Source organism: Parasteatoda tepidariorum, chromosome 5 (genome assembly GCF_043381705.1).
Source record: "Parasteatoda tepidariorum isolate YZ-2023 chromosome 5, CAS_Ptep_4.0, whole genome shotgun sequence".
Taxonomy (NCBI): domain Eukaryota; kingdom Metazoa; phylum Arthropoda; class Arachnida; order Araneae; family Theridiidae; genus Parasteatoda; species Parasteatoda tepidariorum.
The window spans coordinates 59257798-59279763 of record NC_092208.1 but is presented as its reverse complement, the minus strand read 5'-3'; the positions used below and the strand labels follow the sequence as shown (position 1 = coordinate 59279763).

The 21966-nt window shown below is 26.7% G+C and overlaps 1 protein-coding gene across 2 annotated transcripts; it reads right to left on the bottom strand.

Moving 5' to 3' along the window:
- On the bottom strand, nt 1–21042 carry LOC107440529 (Copper chaperone for superoxide dismutase). Of its 2 annotated transcripts, none has more exons than XM_043049610.2 (6): nt 20591–21025; nt 19324–19519; nt 17644–17824; nt 15067–15127; nt 10900–11081; nt 1–2971 (listed from the first exon to the last, which is right to left on the bottom strand). In XM_043049610.2, the coding sequence occupies exons 1-6, from the start codon at nt 20615–20617 to the stop codon at nt 2854–2856; spliced, it is 765 nt and encodes a 254-aa protein (XP_042905544.1). In that variant the 5' UTR covers nt 20618–21025; the 3' UTR covers nt 1–2853. The 2 variants fall into 2 exon arrangements, with proteins under 2 accessions (XP_042905544.1, XP_042905545.1); XM_043049611.2 differs by lacking the exon at nt 1–2971 and adding an exon at nt 5480–5865 and having other exon boundaries at nt 20591–21042.
- Nucleotides 21043–21966: the final 924 nt, after the last annotated feature.

Here is a 21966-nt window from a genome sequence, read left to right as displayed (position 1 = left end):
TAGAACAAAATAATTTATTTGCATAAATTAGATACACAATAAACACAAAACGTTTGACATGTAACACCTTCAATAAAAATAAATATTTAGTCAAGCAACAATTAATAATAACATCTAAAAATTTGCTTTAAATATTAAAGGTTAGTAAAATTTAAACCAAGTTTCAAAACATTAATTAATTTTCAATGTCGTTAATAATAACATAATTTGTATACGAATGAGATGATACTAAAGAAAAAGATATAAAAGGATAAACACAATATCACATTATAAAAGATGCTTTTGTTGCAAACTAGAGCATATTTTTCTAAGTTTTAAAAGATTTTTCTACCTGTTACGTTTAATCACAATTTTTCAATACTTAAAACAGTAATGTTAAATGTCATTAAATAAATAGAAAAATTGCAGCAAAAATCCTGTCTTAAATATATTTATTTTGTCAGAAAAGAAGTGAAAGAAACTTCAGAATGTTTTACAAAATGACAGGCAATTATTAAAATCAAATATTACACGAGATTCAAAAGTGTCAAAAAAACATTATTATCAATTCAATAACATATTTTAAAAATATAAATTTATTATTTAATATATAAATAAACAAGCATAACACTTTTTTTGAGAACACAGCAATTAATTTCTTTTAAGTCAAAAATATTCCAGAAAGAAAGAGAAAATTTAAAAGAAAGACTCCAACATCAACTTAACATTTAAAAAATCTTGATATTGATATTTAATAGAAATTTATGTTGAATAATTCATACCTCTTAGTTAATATTGAACTTTTAGAACTAGTCCTAGAAAGGGAGTGTAGGTAAAATTATAAAACTTATTGTATTTCATATTTACTCAATACCAAATTGATTATCCAATGTAAAATTTCGCATTAAACTAGTCAGTCATAAATATCAAAGTTTGAAGTTAACAAACATTTCCATTTTCACTTAAACAATCAAAATAAGCATAGTATCTATAAAGATGGTTAAAACCTTACATTTAAAAAGCGAGAAAGAAATGCAGTTTTTCTCGCTTTTTAAAAAAATCATTATTCTCTTATTATTTTTTTGTTAATAGCTAATGCTTATAAGTAATATTAACATACAGAATAATATGTTGCTTACTCTTCTGCTTATTTATAATTCATAAAGAGGATTTAATATTTATGTTTGTGTTTAAATGTAGCCAAAATATGTAACAATCTTACAAATCACAAAATCATTAGGATACAAGAAAAAAACTCAAATTGGACAATCAAATAAGTAAAGAAAAATTCAGTACTTTTAAATTAAAATATGAAAGAAACAAATAATAATTTTTGGAATGTATTTTACAAAATAATACTGATTTAATTAAACCATTGCATAAAAATCAAGGCAATAAATCGAGACCAGCACAATACAAAAAGTTATTACTTTGACCATTGATAAAAAATAATTAATTGGCACAAAGCACAATATACAACCTACTTTCTACAAAAGCTAAAATTACAAAACAGTAAAACACAACACAAAATAAAGTATAAATTCATAAAACAAAGTAGAATACATTTTTCCAATAAAATGTTTCCAACTTTTGTAATAATTTATGAGGTAGGTTACAACTTAATGTCTCAAAGACAAAAGGTTTGTAAAAAATGTTTTCAAAATTCCTTTTATATAAAGAATGCACACAAATTTTAATCTACAAAACTAAATTCGAAAGCAATTGTTTGATTGGTATAGGAAATATCAATTACTAAAAAAGGGCACCTTTTTTACAATTAATTGTGCCTTGCCATTAAAAATGACATGGAGTAACAACAAACATTGCAATAAAAAATGTATCATTATTAAAAGTATAATAATTTTTTTTAAATTATTCTTTCACCCTTTAAGTCAATAAATTTCACATCTATACGTAAAACTTTTGAAATGGAACAGTTACCTGAGCAAAAAATAACACATTTCTTAATAAAATCCTAAAGTTTATATAAAGTTAAAGTTATTAAATCCTTTCCTAAAGTGCTTAATTGTGTAATGGTTAAATGGTAACACCTGAATGCATGGCAAAAATTAGTTACCAGTTTGTGCATATCACCTCTTAAAATTTTTCGATTTGGTTCCGCCTATTGAAATATTATGTCTTTTATAATTTTAGATAGAATTAATAGTAACTATATTCTGCAACTTAGAGATGGGATTCAACCTGTATATATTTACCAATTTTTAAAGTGGAAACATTAAAAAAAAATCTTGAAAACTTGAATACCAAATATATTAAAATTATGAGAAATATTTAAAAAATAATTTTATAAAATTAATAATTTTTTTATAATCTAATAACAATTATTATTGCTTTTAAACCATGCCAAAAAATTAAGGCTTTAATGATTTAAACCCTATTACTCTGATTACAATGAATGTAATATAATTCATTTCATTCTATTTCATTTCATTGTAATTAGATGAACATTTATTTTACATTTCATAACTAAAATTGTAATAAACACTGAAAAGCACTTCAAATAATAAACTTTATATAATAATTTGTATTTTTTTTATAAAAGTGGAAAATTGAATAATTTATATATTTTAGTTCATATAAAATTCAAGAAAAAAAGAATTCTAATTACATTTCATATGAAAATGCAAATGTATCATCTTACAATTTTTAGCTCCTATCAAATATGTTGATATAAAAAATTAATTAACATATATATTAAACAATAACCACTATCATGACATATAGGTTATTTTAATTTTAAAAGTTTTAAGGATAAAAAAACAAGAAAAACTTCTACCAAGTGTTTTTTTAAAGTATATATTTTGTTTACAGTGTGCTAAATCAGATTTAGATATTACTTTGAAAGGTAAAGAGTTATAATGATGACATAGGTTGGCTCCTTTCATCCCAAATATTTATACCATCACACTGGCAAAGTCTTTTAGGATTCTCAAACAACCCAGCAGATCGAGCAATAATAGCAGCAGCCAAACTAGAAAACAAAATGTTAAATATGAGAAAGAATTGCAATTCTTTTAAAAATCAAACATACCTAAAAAATTTCCAGAGTGTTTTTTCTTCTTTAAAATAAGAAAGAAAAATTATTTAGTAAAGTGATTTATCCTATTAATATATTGGTTGTGCTTGAAATTTTGACAATATAATTTTTCTTTTTTACAGTTTATATGTAAAAATTTGAAATATAACAAACACTAAACCCATCGCTATAAACAAAATAGTTTAATCGAGTATAATTATAGACAGTTCAGAGGTCAAATCAAAAGGCTTTATAAATCATATTTGATGTTGTGCATCCCATGGGTAATGGTATAGCTCAGAAATGCACAACCAGTCTATGGTCTGAAGTTCCTGATGATGATCAGAAGACAATATAGGCACAAACATTAAAATCTGCATGAGCATTAATAGCATAGAAGCTTTCGTAGTATTTTATGCAAATAACTTGCCTCACAAATTATTGATATTTCTCAAAATATCAATCCAAGTAAACTTAAGCCAAAATACTTTTGCTAACTTGCAGAAATATACCTTATAAATTTTTTTTTAACGCATAACGATTTTGAAATCAAAATATCAATGCTTTATAATTAATGTAAAACAAAAAACATATGCCTCATATTTCTGTGAATTATTAAATATCAACTTCAAGTAGCATATACACTACTAGCATCATAAGGATTAGGTTATGATACGTCACTTGACTGATATAAAAAAATATTTACAGACAAAGGAAGTAATCAAAAAAGGAGTAGGTATACTTTGTGATATGTAAACTAATTTTAAAAAAAAGAAAAACAATGTGAATAGAACACAAATGGGCAAACTAAAGTTTCAGTTCCATAAACAGGAATTTTCCATAGCGTCTAAACACCTAATGACGGTAGAGAAGTAAAGAGATAAACACGTGCATAAAGAAGTTTGAACAAGATAATAAAAAAGGAGAATAAGAAACAGTTGTTAGGGGATTTAGTAGGAACCCCAGGGTGCAACAGATTAAATTAGAACGTACTTACAAATATTGGGAAATGGTGGGACACTAGAGAGATGACTAACTAAATTATTAGGATTTTTAAAAATATGGAATGACTCCCAAAAATCAATTTTGGAAGATAGCGAGCAGTGTTGAATGATTTTAGCAGACAAAAAAAAACTTGTGCGTAGAATTCCGAATATTTAGAGTGATAGAAGATCAATATCCTGATTTTAGACATATCTTTCATGGTCTTTAGGTTGAAGTCTAATATTTTATTTGCTCATTTAGTTTGCTCAATAGACACAAAACCACATTGATACAAAATTTGAAAAATAATCCGACTATTAATATCAGCAATAAGGTCTTTAAGGTTGGTGAAATTTGGTTAATTTGTAGAAAACATTATTTTAAACTCAAATTTATTCAAAATCTTACCAATTTGGGATTTACCTTTTTTTCAGACATTAAGATAAAACAATCAAATAGTTAGTTATCAAAGCTAACTTTAAACGTAACCCTTAAACTTTGACTAAAAGAACACGAAAGATGTGTTTAATATCAGAACATTAACCAATCTCCCATCAATCTACTTAGTCAGAATTCTAATCACAGGTTTAAGTTTTCTTCTGCGAAAATCATTCAACACTGCTCAACGTCTTCTGAAATTGATTTTTGGGAGTCATTCCATAGTTTTAAAAATTCTAATATTTTAGTTAATGATCTTTTTAGTATCCCACCTTTCTCATTATTTAGAAACCTATTCTAATTTAATCAGTTACACCCTTTTTTATTATCTTGTTCAAATTTGTTAGTCTCTTTTTAATTCTTTACAATCATTTGGTGTTTAGAGGCTGAGGAATGTTCTTGATTTCAGAACCGAAAATATAATATGTTCATTTTTGCATTTTAATTTGTGCTTTACGCACGTTTTTTTTTTTCCTTTCTTGCTTTTAAAGCAAATAGTAAGTAATTTTAAAAAAATATATAACCTATTCTTAAATATAATTAAAATTGAGTTATTTTAATATTGTATCGAAAATGGAACTGCAAATAGTGACTGCAATAAAGATTAGCCAGAAAAAACAAATGCCTTATTTGATTGCGATAAAAATATTTCTAAACAAAACAAGTCTTGTCAAGAAATTTTCAGAACACTTTTTAAAACTTACCTTAAGTTCATTTTAAAAGGATTTTAATATTATACTTAAAGGGAAGCTGGAAATAATAGCTGCAATAGGATTAGGAAACAATGCATCATTTAACAGATATAAAAATACACTAGAAACTCAATCGATTTGTACTCATGAGACCCTACTCTTTGCCAATGATTGATATGAAAAAATGACAAATGCACGTCAATGTAAAACATTATTTAATGACTAGAAAAGTAATAAAGAAGCAATGGAATTAAAAATTAATAATTTTAAAATAAGAAAGAAAAATTTTAATTGCAAAAATTAAGTACTTTATGCAAAAATATTTACAATGCAAAAGAAAGAAGAATAAAGACATTTACTTATTAAAAATGTTTGGACATTTTGGCTGGCACACTCTTTTCTTCTCAGAATGAACAATAAAGCTTCGGTATTTGTAACAAATTGTCGTTTATTTTCAGCACATTTGCGTTAATACAGAAATATCCTTACTGTTTTAAAGGTTTTGGGGCCTTCTGCAAATTTTGGAACTAGTTATTGTTCCTCTTTGCCTTCATAATCAGTATCACTTTGCTCTTCATTCAGCTTCTGCAAAAATTTTTTGAACCAATAACACATGTTTCCATGTTTTCATGAATTGATGCATAAACAACTAAAGTGCTGTTAGAGGCTTTTTCTCTAAATTATAAAAAATCGCCATTTTCTTCTTCATCATTAGCACCAGGAATTCTAGTTACTCTACTCAAAACAAAATACAATTTCAAAATTTTCGGATGATGGTAGAATCTCTGAATAACAGATCTATGAATAAGCTACTTAACTATCTTAACGAGTATGATTAACATTATAAGAATAGCATTTGGGACGGGACCATTAAAACATGATAATACATATGGGAAAACAAAAGCTGTGAGAATGATGGGTCATGGTTTGTCTGTGTTTCAATGTATAGCAAGTATTCAAATCAAGCATTTTTCAAAAATTTTTAACTTTCTTACCCTATATTCATTTCAAAGAGAGTTACTTTAATAATAGGAACTGAAAATAAATGCTATGATATAGTACTTAATTGAGTTAGTTTTTTTTAAAAAAATCAACAAAAAAATAAGAATAATATTGTCAAGTAATTTTTAAAATAAACAAATAAAGCCATCTTATCTTAGGTTACAAAGTTATTTTAATGTAGTACCTAAAAGGAAACTGAAAATAATTTTAAACGTATTGAAATAAGCAAATACTAATGCACGTAACAATTATAGAGCCACCTGGAAAATTAAATAAAGTATCAATCAATATGAAAATGAAAATACTAGAAATGATAAAAATGTATGTACACACATTTTATATCTTATGCTTTTCTATGAATTTGAATGAAAATCAGCCATGATTGAATGAAAATTAGTCACTACGTTTTTCACTCATTTGAAGACAATCTTTTCAAAAGTTTATGCCTGTAAGCAGTATGTACCGCATTTTAAAAAATCCTTGTTCATAAACTGATCATGTTTAGAAATGTAAGTTAATAAAAAATTACTGGGAGTAAAATAATATAAATTTCAGAAAGTTATTATTTCAAGGAAAAAAGAATTAAACGAAAGTAAACACTTTTTCTTTTCTGAATGAGTTAGTGAATTCGGAAATAAATTCACAGTTCTGGTTACTTTTAAGAGATATTTACGATAAGATGAAAGATTCGGGTGAAGATTTTTATTCCCTTAAAACTTTTTGTTCAAGATGCTGAGGAATTTTTTTTTTTCAGAAATTGATTTTTGCCAATCATTTAATTTGCGGAACTACCAAATCGTATTTGTTTTCAAAAAGAAATTTAAATACCTATGATGCATTAAAAGAGGAATTACTTAACAAATTAGATACTATTGCCTTAATAGAAATTCATTGTGAACTTGAAAAATGCAAAATGTTGAAATAATACATTATTTTAATTCAATGCACAAATTGTATAATAAATGTGATTCTACTATTGATCAATCATCAGTAATTTAGTATATCATAAATAAAGTTAACGAAACTCGTTCTGAAAAAATTATTTTTTATGGAGCTCATTTATTTTCAGAATTTAAGCAGAAATTGCGTGCATATGAAACTGTTGTCAACAATTGGATCAATAATCCCAATTTGTGCAATCTCAACATGACACCCTAAAACAAAACAACTATAGAAAACCTTCAGAATCAGCTAAAGCTCCTCAACGCTGTTTTCATTGTAAATGATATTGGTTATTTATCAAAATCATGCCCTAATTGTTCACGTGACTCCAAACATATATCATGTTATCTACTTGGCAATTTATCCACAGAGTGTAGGTGAAATAATCGAAATAATTCAACACATGCCAGTACCATTACTGTTCATGAATATCCTTCTCTCTGTGTAAAGAAGTAATTATTTCTAATCATAATAAACTTAAAGATTTAGTAGATACAGATAGCAATCTGACATTGCTAAGAAAAGCGGTATATACAAACTTAGATGCACCTCTACTAAAAAGAAACAATAAATTGTTAACTGGTTTTGAGTTTTTCACAAATAAACATCATCAGTTCTTTTGAATCCAAAATTATTATTGATGACATGGTTGCTACATAATAAAATAGAGAAAATAGTTGCTTTTAGTAGCCTAAAGCATGAAAATAGTTGTCAAAAACTATAAAAAAAAGGTGCCGAAATAAAAACAAAAAATTTTCAATACTATAACTATAATTTTATTAATTGCTTAATTGTCATACACCATGATCCATTTAGTCAAGTTGGTGGCCAATAAGATACTTTTTATATAAACGTTAGTGTTCTAGAGCAAAATTTTTATATGAAAAAAATTAGTATATTTGCAGAAAATTAAATAGTTTTAATTACTAGAATTAATTCAGAAAAATAATTTTTCATTAAAAAAAACATACTTTATCTAAAAAAATTTTGCTTATATCAATAATTGATTTAGCATGTATATATATGTATATGAAAAGTGATAACCAAAATTCGAAAATCATGCATTGTAATATTGACATAGCTGCTAATCTCTAGCAGGGCGCGTAGCCAAATCTTTGAATCAAAAATAAGCACTTTTTAAAAACTTTTCAAGCACTCAAAAGATTCATATTCAATCAATGATATTATTGAAAAACAAAAACTTTTTATAAACAGTTTTAGCGTTAAAAAAAACCCAAAAAGAAACGGGCGTAAATCGAAACAATCAGTACTTTCCCACATCACCGAGTGAATTCAACTTGACCCTGAATTCAGAACAAAAGTACCCTTACCCCCTACGTCAAAAAAAGTGTTAGAAGTAAAATAAAATAAACAAGAATAAAATTAAAATAAATTAAAAAGAAAAACATTTCATAAGGATCTGTTATTCTCTATCTGAATTGGAGCACTCAGGTTTCGGTTTTAAGCGCGCGCGCATGCGCAAGTCATAACGTGGGTACGACATGAAGTCCGCGTGAATGATTGCGTAGCAAACACCCCATTTTTCGTAAAATGAATGGGATCTACCAGATATCACTGATTATTATAATTTTTAAAACGAGTAAATACAAATCCCGATTCATAATTCTTAGATCTCGTAAATACGAATGCGTAATTTTTAGATCACATAAATAAGAATTATGATGCATAATTTTTAGAATGCGTGAATGCGAATCCCAATGCCTTATTTTAAAATCACGTATAAATACGAAAATCAATGTTTGATATTATAAACTGCATGAGCAAATCAAGACACTAATTTTAAACTTGCGTGAATACGAATTGCTATATAGGTTTTTAAAAAAGGCGTAAATACGAATCACAATATCGGATTTTGAAATCTTGTAAATAAGAATCGCACCGTACAATATTCAAATCGCGTGAATAAGAATCGCAACACGCAAGTATGAAAAGCTATGTTTGATATTAAAATCGTGTGAATAAGAACCGAGATATTAGCAGATTCCAGGCTCGGGACCTCTAAAAGACTTATCAGAAGCAGCGTTGTTTGAACTACAAAAATCGGATCTATCTGGAAGGCGGGTAAAAAATGCGAAAAATCTTATCTGCTGCGAGTAAAAGGGGAGAAAATTGTTATAATAAGTAAAAATGAGAAAGGATTGCTAGCTATGTAGTTTGAATTTTCTGTTTCTCTTTGAAAATCGGTGAATTTTCTGAAAAAGCGGAATACTTATTAAAAAAAGTGAAACTTTTAGAAAAATCTGAATTTTTGATTAAAATTAGTTACCAGTTTGTGTATATCACCTCTTAAAATTTTTCGATTTGGTTCCGCCTATCGAAATATTATATCTTTTATAATTTTAGACAGAATTAATAGTAACTATATTCTGGAACTTAGAGATGGGATTCAATTCATTTCATTGTAATTAGATGAACATTTATTTCACACTTCATAACTAAAATTGTAATAAACACTGAAAAGCACTTCAAATAATAAACTTTATATAATAATTTGTATTTTTTTTATAAAAGTGGAAAATTGAATAATTCATATATTTTNGACATGAAGTCCGCGTGAATGATTGCGTAGCAAACACCCCATTTTTCGTAAAATGAATGGGATCTACCAGATATCACTGAAGGAAAAAAAATTTATTCGTGAAAAAAAGCACTTTTTAAAAACGCCAGCTGAAAAAAGCACCTTTAAAAGCTTTCAAAAACGAAATCCCCAAAAAAGCACCTTTAAGTACTTTTTACAAACGCTACGCACCCTGTCTAGTTATAAAAATGCAGAAGATAGACAAAAAAAATGCAGAAGAAATGCCTAAAAATGCAGAAGATTTACAGCTGCATACTAATTACTAATAAATTTATAAAAGAAGCAGATTTTAATTAATTATTTATTTATAAATCCAATATATGAGCATAAAAAAGCAATACTCAACTTTTTTTAAAACAAGAAAAGGAAATAATTTTTAAAAAAAACTTATGTCTAGCTACTTGATGGTACAATATTCTTGATTAAAGGGAAATATGTCATATTTCAAGACTTAGATTAACATTAGTTTAATTACAATATAATAGTATGCACTATGTATAAACTTAATAGAAATTATGAAAAAAAGAATTACACTAAAGAAATTTGTTCTTCTGGTGTTCTGTCGATTTTACGTGTCTGACCATGCGCTATGCTAGTCATTTTTACATACGTTGCCGTCGTTTTTACATACATTGTACTCCAAGATTCTATCCAGAAATAAATGGAAATTCAAGAGAATAGGACTCCTTAAAGACTTGTTTGTATTGTTTTCGTTCAGCCATAATAAATTAACACGATTAATCGAATGAGAAAAAAATATTGCCATAAACCAATTGTTGTTTTGCTTTTACACAAGCAATTTTCCTTTAACGGTTGCTTTCGGGCCGGCAAACAGGAAGTCAGGTGATAACGGGAAGCGCTTTCGTAACATAAGCTGAATTCCTTCTCTCATTGATAGAAGAGAGGAGAAATCCATTACGTCACACTGAATGATGTAACGTAAATGGAAGGAAAGGGAGGATCACAGCAAGCGGGCTTTCTACGGCCATTACTAGAGGAGCATTGACGTCTGATTTAAAGATAATGCTAGCTATCAGGCGGATAGGTAAAATGCGGAAATTTTATCTTCTGAGTGTAAATACGGAAAAAATAGCTAAAATAAGTAAAAATTCAGAAAGCTTCCGCAAAATGCGGAAGGGTTGGCAGCTATGTATTGGGATTAAAAATCGTAAATAATTGTGAATACAATACATTAGTTTTCAGATATTAAAATAGATAATATTCACCTAGTTCCAGAATTGCCATCCATTTTTGATGACTCACTGTTACCTAAGCCAAAATCATCTTTATCAGAGCTCACAGCTATGGATCTTCCTATTATTTCATGAACCTTGAGTTGATGATCTTCAATGCGAAAACTTGCTCTTCCTTTTGAATCAGCAAATATGTTTCCCAAATCCCCGTAATGCTAAATAAAAGAGAAAAAACAAAGGCATGAATAATTTTGCACAATTAACAGTCAAAATAATATTTCAGACTAATTCAAAAAAAAAAATCCCACTTTTCCAGCTAAACTTACGTAAAATTCTAAAATTTAAAAAAAAAAATCAACAAAATTCATAATAAATAATAATCAAATTAGGATTATAAATAAAGTTGTAACTCTAAAAATGCATTTATAAATTATTTTTATTTTTAAAAAAAATTAGGTGATTTAAATTATACCAACTCAGATTAAAAATAAAAAAACTGCCAGAACTATAAATGTGAATGAAAGATAAAAACAGGACTCAGGGAATTTACTTTACTAGGAAATATTAAACGAAAAGGAAAAAAACTAAATTGTTTATAAGTAAAGGCTGCTGCATTAAAATAATAAGAAAAGTATATGATAATCTATAATTGAAGTTAAATCTATAAATGAAGTTAAATTTTTTTTATTAATTGCAAAATAAACAAAAAAAGTTTTTAAAGACAAATATCAAACCAACATAAAAAGAAGCTAAAATATTTATAAGCTAAATGAAATTAAGCCAAATTATTATAAACGAAATAAAACCACCTTATAATAAACTGAAAATTTATTAAAATCACCAAATTAACTAATACAAAACAAAATTAATGATTAAAAAATGCAATATATTTCAAACCTAATAATAAGGAAAAAAGGAAACGCTAAAATACAAGGAAAATTTATTAATCAAATTAAATAAAAACAATAATAAATGGAAACCATAGTTAAAAGAAGCACTGACAGAAGTATTAAAACCCTGAACATGGCAGGATATAATAAGACCAGCTGAAGTTTAAAAAAATTCTTTATCTTAAAAATCATGAACGAAAAGAACTAATTTATTGAGTACAAAATTTATTGGGAAAACGTATCACTCATAAAAAGAGAAAGCTACAATCTGCTTCATAAATAATCTACTGATTTTAGTAATAAACAATTGTATGCTTACATTAACAAACAATCTTCTGATTTTATTTTATAATAAAAAATGACTTTTAAAGAAAACAGATGTCATTTCACTATGGGTAAAACATGCAAATGAGACTGCACTTCTGAGAAATTAGAAGTTATTCAATAAAAAAAATATCATGTCTTTAATTGATATTAAATGAACAAACATAGCAGACGATAAAAAAAAAGTTTTGTTAGTAATAAATAACATATTATCCAAAATTACAAAATAAAAATTTGTGGAAATAAATCAAAGACAACAAGTTTTAAGAAACAAAGTGAAGCATGCATATATATATATATATATAGATATATAACTAACTCAGTGGCGCGACAGCCCATTAAGAGGGCCAAGGCCGACTGTGCCCATCTCAGTTTTCTTGACCTTGGGCTCTGGGGTGCAGGAGCATATGTCATATATATATATATATATATTAAAAAGAAAAAAAACTTAATATGTCAATACTCTGAAGGGGAACCAATACTCTGATTGGATGTCCAAGTTTCCCTCCAGAAACGAAAAATAATAACTTAAACTTTTACTTATAAAATATTATTAGACAGTACAATACCTTTTAAAACAGGTAGAAAATATAAGGTGTTGATCAAATTTTAAAGAAGTCATATATTTATAATTCGATTTCTCAGGAACTATTCACCCGATTTTGTTCAAATTTTGTTATGTAAAATTACATACTCTAAAATGACATAAAAAATTTTATACCATACAATTAAAATTTTTTTCAACAGTTATTAAACAAAATAATAAATATTTACTAAAATTAATTTTTTTTATAGGAACCATATCATTGTTTAAACAAATTTTATAGCTGGGTGCAAAATTTTCTGAATTTGTTTAAAAAATTCTCGAGATATGGACAAATACTTAGGGTTGCTCTTCAAATCTAACTATATGAATTATATAGAATATAATTAGATTGTGGCTACATTTGTATATTTGGGATCTGAAATCCGAATCCTTTGAAAAACAGGTAATTTTATTCATAGAAAGTTTATTTTTGTGTCTGGTTTTGAAACTTAAAATCGTCTGCATTAATTAATCAGAATACTTCAGATCACTCCTTCGAACCATTAAGAATGAGTCCTAGAACATGAAGATCCGATTATTAGATCAAACATTTTTAGGGTGGTCCGTTTTCTTTCTTTCTTTTTTTTTTTGGCGCACTGTATGCAACACTCCACACAAATCTCAAATAAAAAATATATAAAAAATTATTTTCAATACTTTCACAACTTAAAACTAACTGTTTAAAAATATATTGTCAAGTTACTTAACATGTTTTATTTTCAGAGTTGGAAACAAACAGTACACAACTTAACAGGATGAAGGGATAAAAATTTTATGTAAAGAATTTAAAAATTTAATTTTGAAATTGTTCTTTTATTTTTAATTTTGAACTTATGCTTAAGAATAAAGGAAAACATATTAATACAATTTGTCATAAAAGAAAACAAAAATTAGTTTAGTCTTTAAATTCATTTAAAATTTGAAAACTATTTTGATTAAAACTATAAAACTAGTTTTATTCAAAAATATAAGTATAATGAGCATGAAAGCACAAACATATATTGTATAAATATATATAGTTTGAAAAGAAATATCTTTGAATTCATGAAGTAGGGGAGAATCGGGTAGCCCTGCCCACTTAAGGAGTATTGCTTATATTTCTGTATAATATTGAGTAATAATCAATATTTTTGCATGTTTCTATTGTTTTATGATCTAATTAAATAATGCTAAAAGAGTAAACCAAAAAAAGAATAGTTTAACTTAAAAAAATAGAAATTTAAAAAAACATGTTTTTCTGCTCTTTTCAAAATGTGTCGGGTAGCCCCGCCCAGTTACAAAAATTATGTTTTTTTGACTGTTTTTCAGGTGTAAATGAAAATGACCAATGTATTGACAATAGATATACCTCATTTATCATTTTTATCACAAAATTATTTTACATATTTATATACTTTTAGAGAATTCTATCATTTAATAACAATAATTTAATAACAACAATATTTGTAGTTAAAAATGCATATAACATTCAAATTTGAAGCAATACAATAATAATCTTTGCAACCGTACATTTATCCACGAAATAAAATTGGGCGGTGATACCCGACATTCTTGTGAGCGAGGCTATCCGAAATCCAATTTTTTTGTAAATTTGAAATTACTCGAACAATTTTTTAGACATGAACTTCTTTCTTTGTGCAAATTAAACTTAAGACTACATACTTTAATGCTGTATGTAAAGAAAATATTTTTTTAGTATTAAAATGAAGTTTAATCGAAACATTCAACCAATTTTTCTTAATTTCAGGACTACTGTATTCAACATATTTTCAAAACTATTGTTTACCTTTGTATTAAACTATTGTATACTTGAAACTTTGAAAATAATCTTTTTTTAATATAGCAATTAATGTCCGCTGGCCCATTGACTTGAAAAAATATTCTATACATATGAAATTGACTGTGGGCATGGGTACCTTAATAAAAATAATTATTTATTTTTAATGTTATTTTTGTAAATACATATTTGTGACATAACAGAACTTAAGATCTAATTTTACATTAGTTGAAAAATATCTTGAAGTAATTAAAATTTAAAAAAATTTCAAGTATATATATATATATATATTTGGAAAATAGATGATCAAATAAAACTTTATAGGTTTTTAAATAAAAACAAAATTCTCAAAAACTTCAGAAATGTGAGTATTTAAAAATTATATAGCAAAGCAAGCATCATAAAATCATACAGCAAGCAAGCATAAAGGATCAACTAAAATAAAATTATCAGTTAAAGCTACAGTAATAACATGTTTAAAAACAAAATGTTTAATAATTACGAAAGAAATAAAAATTTATTTCAATGAAAGTATCAACTCTATTTAATAAAATAATTTTTAATGAATACAGATATAATTACCTTAAGTATTATAAAAATAAAATTACAAAAAATTAAAATACCCTAGATGCATCATTTTGGCCACCATGAGAAGATTCAGTGGGATTAAAATGGGGACCGATACTGTAAAGAAAAAATAATAAGATTAAATTATAATAATAAAGAAATGTAAATAAGTCATATTTATAAAGATAGAATTGCTGATTTAGTGATTCACTGAAATATTAAACTTTTACCCTAACATAATTCAAATTTGAACAAGGTAAGAATTACTTGGGGCTGGTTATTCAACAACCAAGTAAAATACTGTAAAAAGCACAAAAAATCGAAGTAAATGATAAAATGGCAATTTCAATTAATAAGCATCAGTTATTATCAGCACAAAGACACAGAATGCAGAGATAATATATTAAAATAATTATGTTTAATAATGTTTGATGTTGAGTTATAGGCTCATGATAAAATACCAATGTTGATCATTTTACAATTATTAAATAATATATAAAAATAACTTATATTTATTTGTATAATAAACTTAATAAAATTATATGTTTAGTCAACAAATACAATTAAAATAATGAATATAAATTTGGAAAGCACCATAATTATCTATTTGTTGGAAAAAAATTAAACATGTTTTTAATAGTAACAAATTTCTAGGTTTAACAAATGGAAAAATATCTGAACTTATCTGAACTTAACATATCTGAACTTAACAATCTGTTTATGGTCAAGAAATGAAAATTATTGTAACAATCATGGGGGCTGGATAAAGCCAAGCATGCAAGGGACTGAGCCCCTAGTTTTTCATATTTGTTTAAGTTTAAACTTCTAAAAGTTTAATTTGGTTTAAATCAAAGAAATTTGGTAAGGTTGAAAGTTTCTTAATGTAAATTAAATTATAACCATATTATCAAAAATATAAAAATAAACAAAGGTACAATACTGAATTTTCATTTATAAAAATTTTGCTGAAAGAATTAAATTGGAATAATTTTTCAGAAAAAAGCCATTCAAATTCTTAAATAGTGTGTGTTTTATTTTTCTGATTCTGATTAGATGACAAACTTGTATTTTATTATCTTTGAGACACACTGCTGAGAAAAGTAAAGATGAATTTTTAATTTATTTTGAAAATTAAAAATCAATGATTAAAAACTTATTTAACATTTGTCTCTTTGTTCAAACCTTTAACAGTATGAGTTCAGTAGAGAAAGAAGAAATCTAAAAAATTATGTGTTTTAAAAATAAAATTTGGTGTCCTAAAAAGTATTCGCCATAACCTGCAGGTTCTGACGACTCAGTGGTCAAAATTTTTTACCTCTTTTTAGGACACTGAACTTGAAAATTTTAGTTCTTAAAATTCTAAATTTTTCTTCACAACTTTTCCTTTAGCTGTCTAATTTTTCTAGCATAAAATTGTGAAAAATAGAATGGTTCCAATAACTATGAAAAGTTTTAAATTTCTTTACAATGCATTTAATTTTAAGTGAAATTTTTTTAATTAAATTTAATAGCTGATCAATAATTAAATTTCAGAACAAAATCTATAAACTTTGGTTTGAATGAATAGAGAAAAATAGGAAGGAACAAATGAAGATTAATTACTTCTGTTGAATATTCATGAATGGAGTAAATAGATAAATTTTCTAAAAGAATGTTTTCACAAGTGTAAATAAAATTAATGTTGCATATAACCCAATTCACATATAATTAGAATGACATAATATTTTTGCAATATGTAGCTATTTTACAAAAATGCTAAATACACAAAAATCTAAATTTTGAATTTTTTTCTCCTGAATGCTGATTTTTCTATTGCACAACAGTATAGTCATTATTTCATTACATTTACATTATTTTAGAGCCATTTGCTATTGAAACTGCTAGAGAAATTGCATTGAAAATAATAAGAAAATTTGTATTTTCTGTAAAATAATGTATTTGGGTTCCTTCAAAAATCAAATAAATGTAATTGTATGAAAAAATGTAATTATAAACAATGCACAGTGAGCAAAAAAAAAAAAAAAATGGACCACCCTATACTTTTGGTCTTATGATCGAATCTTCCCATTAGATCAATCAATCTCTGGTTCTAGGGGTTGACTTCAGATATGTTAACTAGTGCAAATGGTAATTTAAATTACTTAATCAAACGCAAAATCTTTCTTCCTCTAAATAAAAATACTTTTTTTCGACTAATTTAGATTTCTGAAGCCCAAAATATATTGGGTACCCACAATTTACGAAATATGATCCCCATAGTTTGTTGAGGAGAGCGTTCCTAAGCTTAGGAACAACAAAGTTTATTTTACTGTTTGCGTATTTCACTACATCTCAAGAACTTTTTAAGCAAATTGAAAAATTTTTGTGCTTGATTTCGTAACTTAAAATATCACCTGCACTAATTAATTAACATATTTGAGGTCACCTCCTTGAACCATTTTAGGTTGAGTTTGAGAATGTGAAGATCCGAACATTAGATCAAAAGTTATCAGGGTGGTCCTTTTTTTTGTACATTAAAATGTACTCACTGTACATTACAATTCACTGTACATTAAAATGCATATACATTAATATTTGGATTATTTTGAAGTAAAACAGTAATATAAAACTTTAAGAATAAAAATAAATGCTACCTCATAGGTAAGTCTGAAAGATCACCATACTCATGAACATGAAGCCCATGCTCTCCAGGAGGAAGTCCATCAATTGTTCCATCAATTACGCATAAATCTTCTAATGTTTGATGGAATCTTATAACACCGAAAATTGGTTTATTTTTTAGCTCAGCCACAGCTGAACCTAGACTACTTGAACCTAAAATAGTAGAAAAAACTTTAGAAATATACTTCTACCATCTTTTTACAGCATTTAAGTATCTCAAAAATAAAATTTCTTTACTAAAAACATATCAAATCATTTTTAATAACCAAGCCTTCTGGTCTAAACTAAATACTCCACAACTGTTAAGTATTCTTTAAAAATCATAATTAAGTCTGCTGTTTATTCAAGGGTACGATATAAAACCATGATCAAAAGCAAATATTAAAAAAATAATAAGTATAAAGAAATACTTTTATGGGAATTAAATATAGAAGATCTTTATAATGCAAACCTTGAAACATTAGACTTGTTACCAAAAAGAATAAACTGCAAGTGTTTTATAGAATAACAGTATAGAATAGTTGGGATTAGTTACTCCATCTTCTATTTAAACAAATCATCTTTTGACCTGAATTAAGTATGAAATGTTGAACATCTTTTATGCTTCTTTCAAATTTTAGGTATATAAATTAAACAATGGAGTTAACACAGGAAGAATTTTGCTTTAGCGGTATCAATCTCGACTTCCTCCTGGTGTGAAATTGCGAAGTTATACTGATTCAGCAATATTCCTTGTAATTATGAAGTAAACTTTATTCAATTAAAATTAATCATATTTGGTTATCATATAAAATTAACATCTTTGAAAATATACTGTTATCCTAAAATTTGTCATTCTTTAATTAGAACAATTTTTAAAAATCTTTAGAACACATTTCTTTTTTGGAAGGAGGAACCTAAAACTTATTTTAATGAGTTGGAAGGTTTTTACCCTCCTCCAAAAAAATGAAGTAGTATTTCACCAGATTAAGTAATATCTGCTGGGTGGTTAGCAAGGATCAAAAGATTGGTGACTGCTATTGCAAAGTGTAGCAATGTTTTTTACTGTAACTTTTTATTTTTTTCTCATTACATAATAAATTTCAGATTATCTGAGAATGAGCACTGGTATCCATATAAATTAGTATAATGGTATTCTATGGTATTTTAAATGTAAAATACTAAATGAAAATTTTTAAAAGTAGCAGCAAATATATCACAACTACTTTAACCCACTACAAGATTTACATTACAGCAAGCTAACATAGAAATTTCTCCTTAAATACTTTAATTCTCACTGATTAACAAAAAAAAAAAACATGTTTTTTTCAAACAAAAAAAAGTTAAAGGACATCTTTAAGCATCACAAATATTTTGTAGATTGATTTTAAAAAAATCAGGAAAAATATTCTTTCTTTGTCCGAAAAAATTATTATTATTATATTTTTGCATAGTTAAAAAAAAAAAATGTATATAGATAAAACAAATAAAATTATAAAATAAAACACAGTTAAATAAATCAATAAAAATTAAGATACACATCACAAATTTATAAGTAATGGTTTTTTTAAACTTTATTTTATCATCAGTGCTGAATAACCGATTTACTTACACATAATATTACAATGAACTTGAGAAGGAAAAAAAGTACTGACTAAACAAATGAAAATTACCAAAGCCCTTCAAAACAGCTCTTTTACCAGTACTCTCAATAGCTTCTTTAATAGACAAAGATGGCAAAGAAGTTTCAATGACAACACTTTGTTTTTCTATATCACATTCAACTAATTTTACTTCAGGAAATTTAGATAACACATTCTTAACAGCATTTGCACAATTCTTACAAGTTAAGTTCACATCGAATTCAATCTAAAAAGGAAAAAAAATGATATTCAAACAACATTGCATTTTTGATGTATAAACATTTCAAATGCCAATAATTAGTAATGATTTTGCTAAGTTGTTGAAACTGATTTTTTAAAATTAGGGTAGAATTTGACAAATAAATAAATATAATAGAAGGAACAGCTTAAAAATTCACTCACCTCTGCACAAAATAACTTCTTTTTTTTCCTATCTCAGAATTATTAATAGAAAGTGGTTTTAATGGAGAATGAATAGCAAAATAAGTAAATAAAGCTCATTGTGAATGAATTTTAAAAAAAACTTCTATAGTAACTTATTTATTATTATTATAAAAATTAGGTACTTTTTTAAGGAGTGAAAAGAAATTCAACTGTTTTTTTTTAATTTTTTTTTTATTTATTAATTTAAAATGATAATAAAATAAAATAAGGAAGAAGTACAGTTATATCTACTGCCACTCAGCTAAAAGATAAAGAAAATAATACAGAACTTATTTAAAAACAAAAACAAAAAAATTTAATTTTGGACGTTTTATTTTCTATGTTTAATTTTTAAATAAATAGATCACTAACACTTACACATTAGTTTTTGCTATTTCGGTAGCTTTCTATTACCATCTTTACATCAATTTGATTAAATAAGTATTTAACATTTAATCAAATTAATTATATTTAACATTTTCCCTCAATGACCCCCCTTTCTGTGATGTGTTTTTAAATTTCTAGCGGGCTGCTGCCTGTAAGTTGCCAAGACTTGGCGATTACTATGCCACATATCACGATACGGAAATCCTTTTTTAATTCATCAGTAAAAGTCATCCATTCACCTGGTATTTAAATAGGTATTAACCTAATTAAAACAGATCAGAAGCATCATAATTGATTAATAAAAAATTGATAAGAAAAATTTAAGCGCAACTGCGCATAAGAAAAGGGGGCGAATTTCAAATATTTAAGACGTATAGAACATAGAACAATGAACTTATCTAAAAAAATAATAATCTAAAGTATATTCTTCGTTAAGTCATATGATTTTTTTTAAGAACACAAAAAATCGATTTTAGTTAAACCTTACTTTTGATATAACTTTTGAATCCTCCATTTCAAATCTTGTAAGTAATTAGGAAGTAAGAATCTAGAAATTTAATTTTAATTCAAGGTTTATTTATATTGCGGAAATCCTTGTTTACCGAACCGAATATCACAATTTTCAGATTGAGTTTTCTCAGTTCTTAAAAACAGTTCTTTATACTTCATTGAATTATGAGAATCAATGCGTTCTTGCAGTATAAACAGTTTTCCTTTTACGAACATTTAAAACTTCGTATTTAAAACGTATCTTGCTTTGTCTTATATGATGCATTTTAAAGAAACATTTGGACTAAATATGAAAACTGTAATTTTTGTAAATGCGCGAACGCATTAAACTGAAATTGCTGCCGTAAAAGTCGGCCTTTCTCCCGAAAAATGGGCGCTCATACTGCATGCGGTTCAAACATCTTCAATCGCCGTTGAGAAAAATAGAGAATCTGATTGGTGAGTTTTTCACGGTATTTTTTTTCACCAGCAGGCCCTTGATCGCATCTGTGAATTTTTTCGCATTCAGTGAGAGTAGCCCATCATCAGAAAGTCAGGAGGAAATTTGCATATGCGATCGCTCGTGAATGTGACTGCGAGATAATGAATCGAATTTTTTTCGTCGCGCGAGTGATTGCTTACAAAACTGCTCGACAAGAGCGAATTGCACGAAGAGAAATGCTCCTTAGAACCCGTTTACGCTGGATGTGACTTCGAAAGTTACAATCAGATTATTGCAGTTTTTTCACATGCAGTGAGAATGTCCTTTAAGTACATACATGCATCTCATGCGATTAGTGAATAGGATGCATAGTACACGATGAAAAAATTGGTCTGTACATTAAGAATGATTCTAATCAATTTCGCATGCTCATACAAAAAAGACTTTGAGTGTTGATCATTTTTTTAAAAAAAATCAGATTTGGAATAAGTGCATTCTTACTGCATCCGAAAAAATTGCCAAATTGAATTCGGAGATGCGAGAGAGAACCCTATTTATTGGTTCAACAGCATGCAAGCTTTACGGTTTAAGGGCCTTAATTGAGCACACAAGCCTGAAAATGTATGTTATATTAATAAAAAAATAAATAAACATGCGAGCTTGGGTGCTCAATTACAGGGCTAAAGAGAATAGAAGGGCTGGTTCACTCCTTTGAAGTATCTCTTGCCGCGCCGATCCTGCGACGTCACTCTAGTGACGTCACTTTGGCGCAAAGCTCGCACTTTTACTTCAAGAACGGAGCGTTTGGCCTTACTAGCTCTAACTAATATTGGATCATTTCTTTTTGCGAGATATTCTAAGACATTTGTTATTTTCTATAATGACTTTCCTCAGTTTTTGCAGTGAATTTACAAGATATTAAAACTATTATC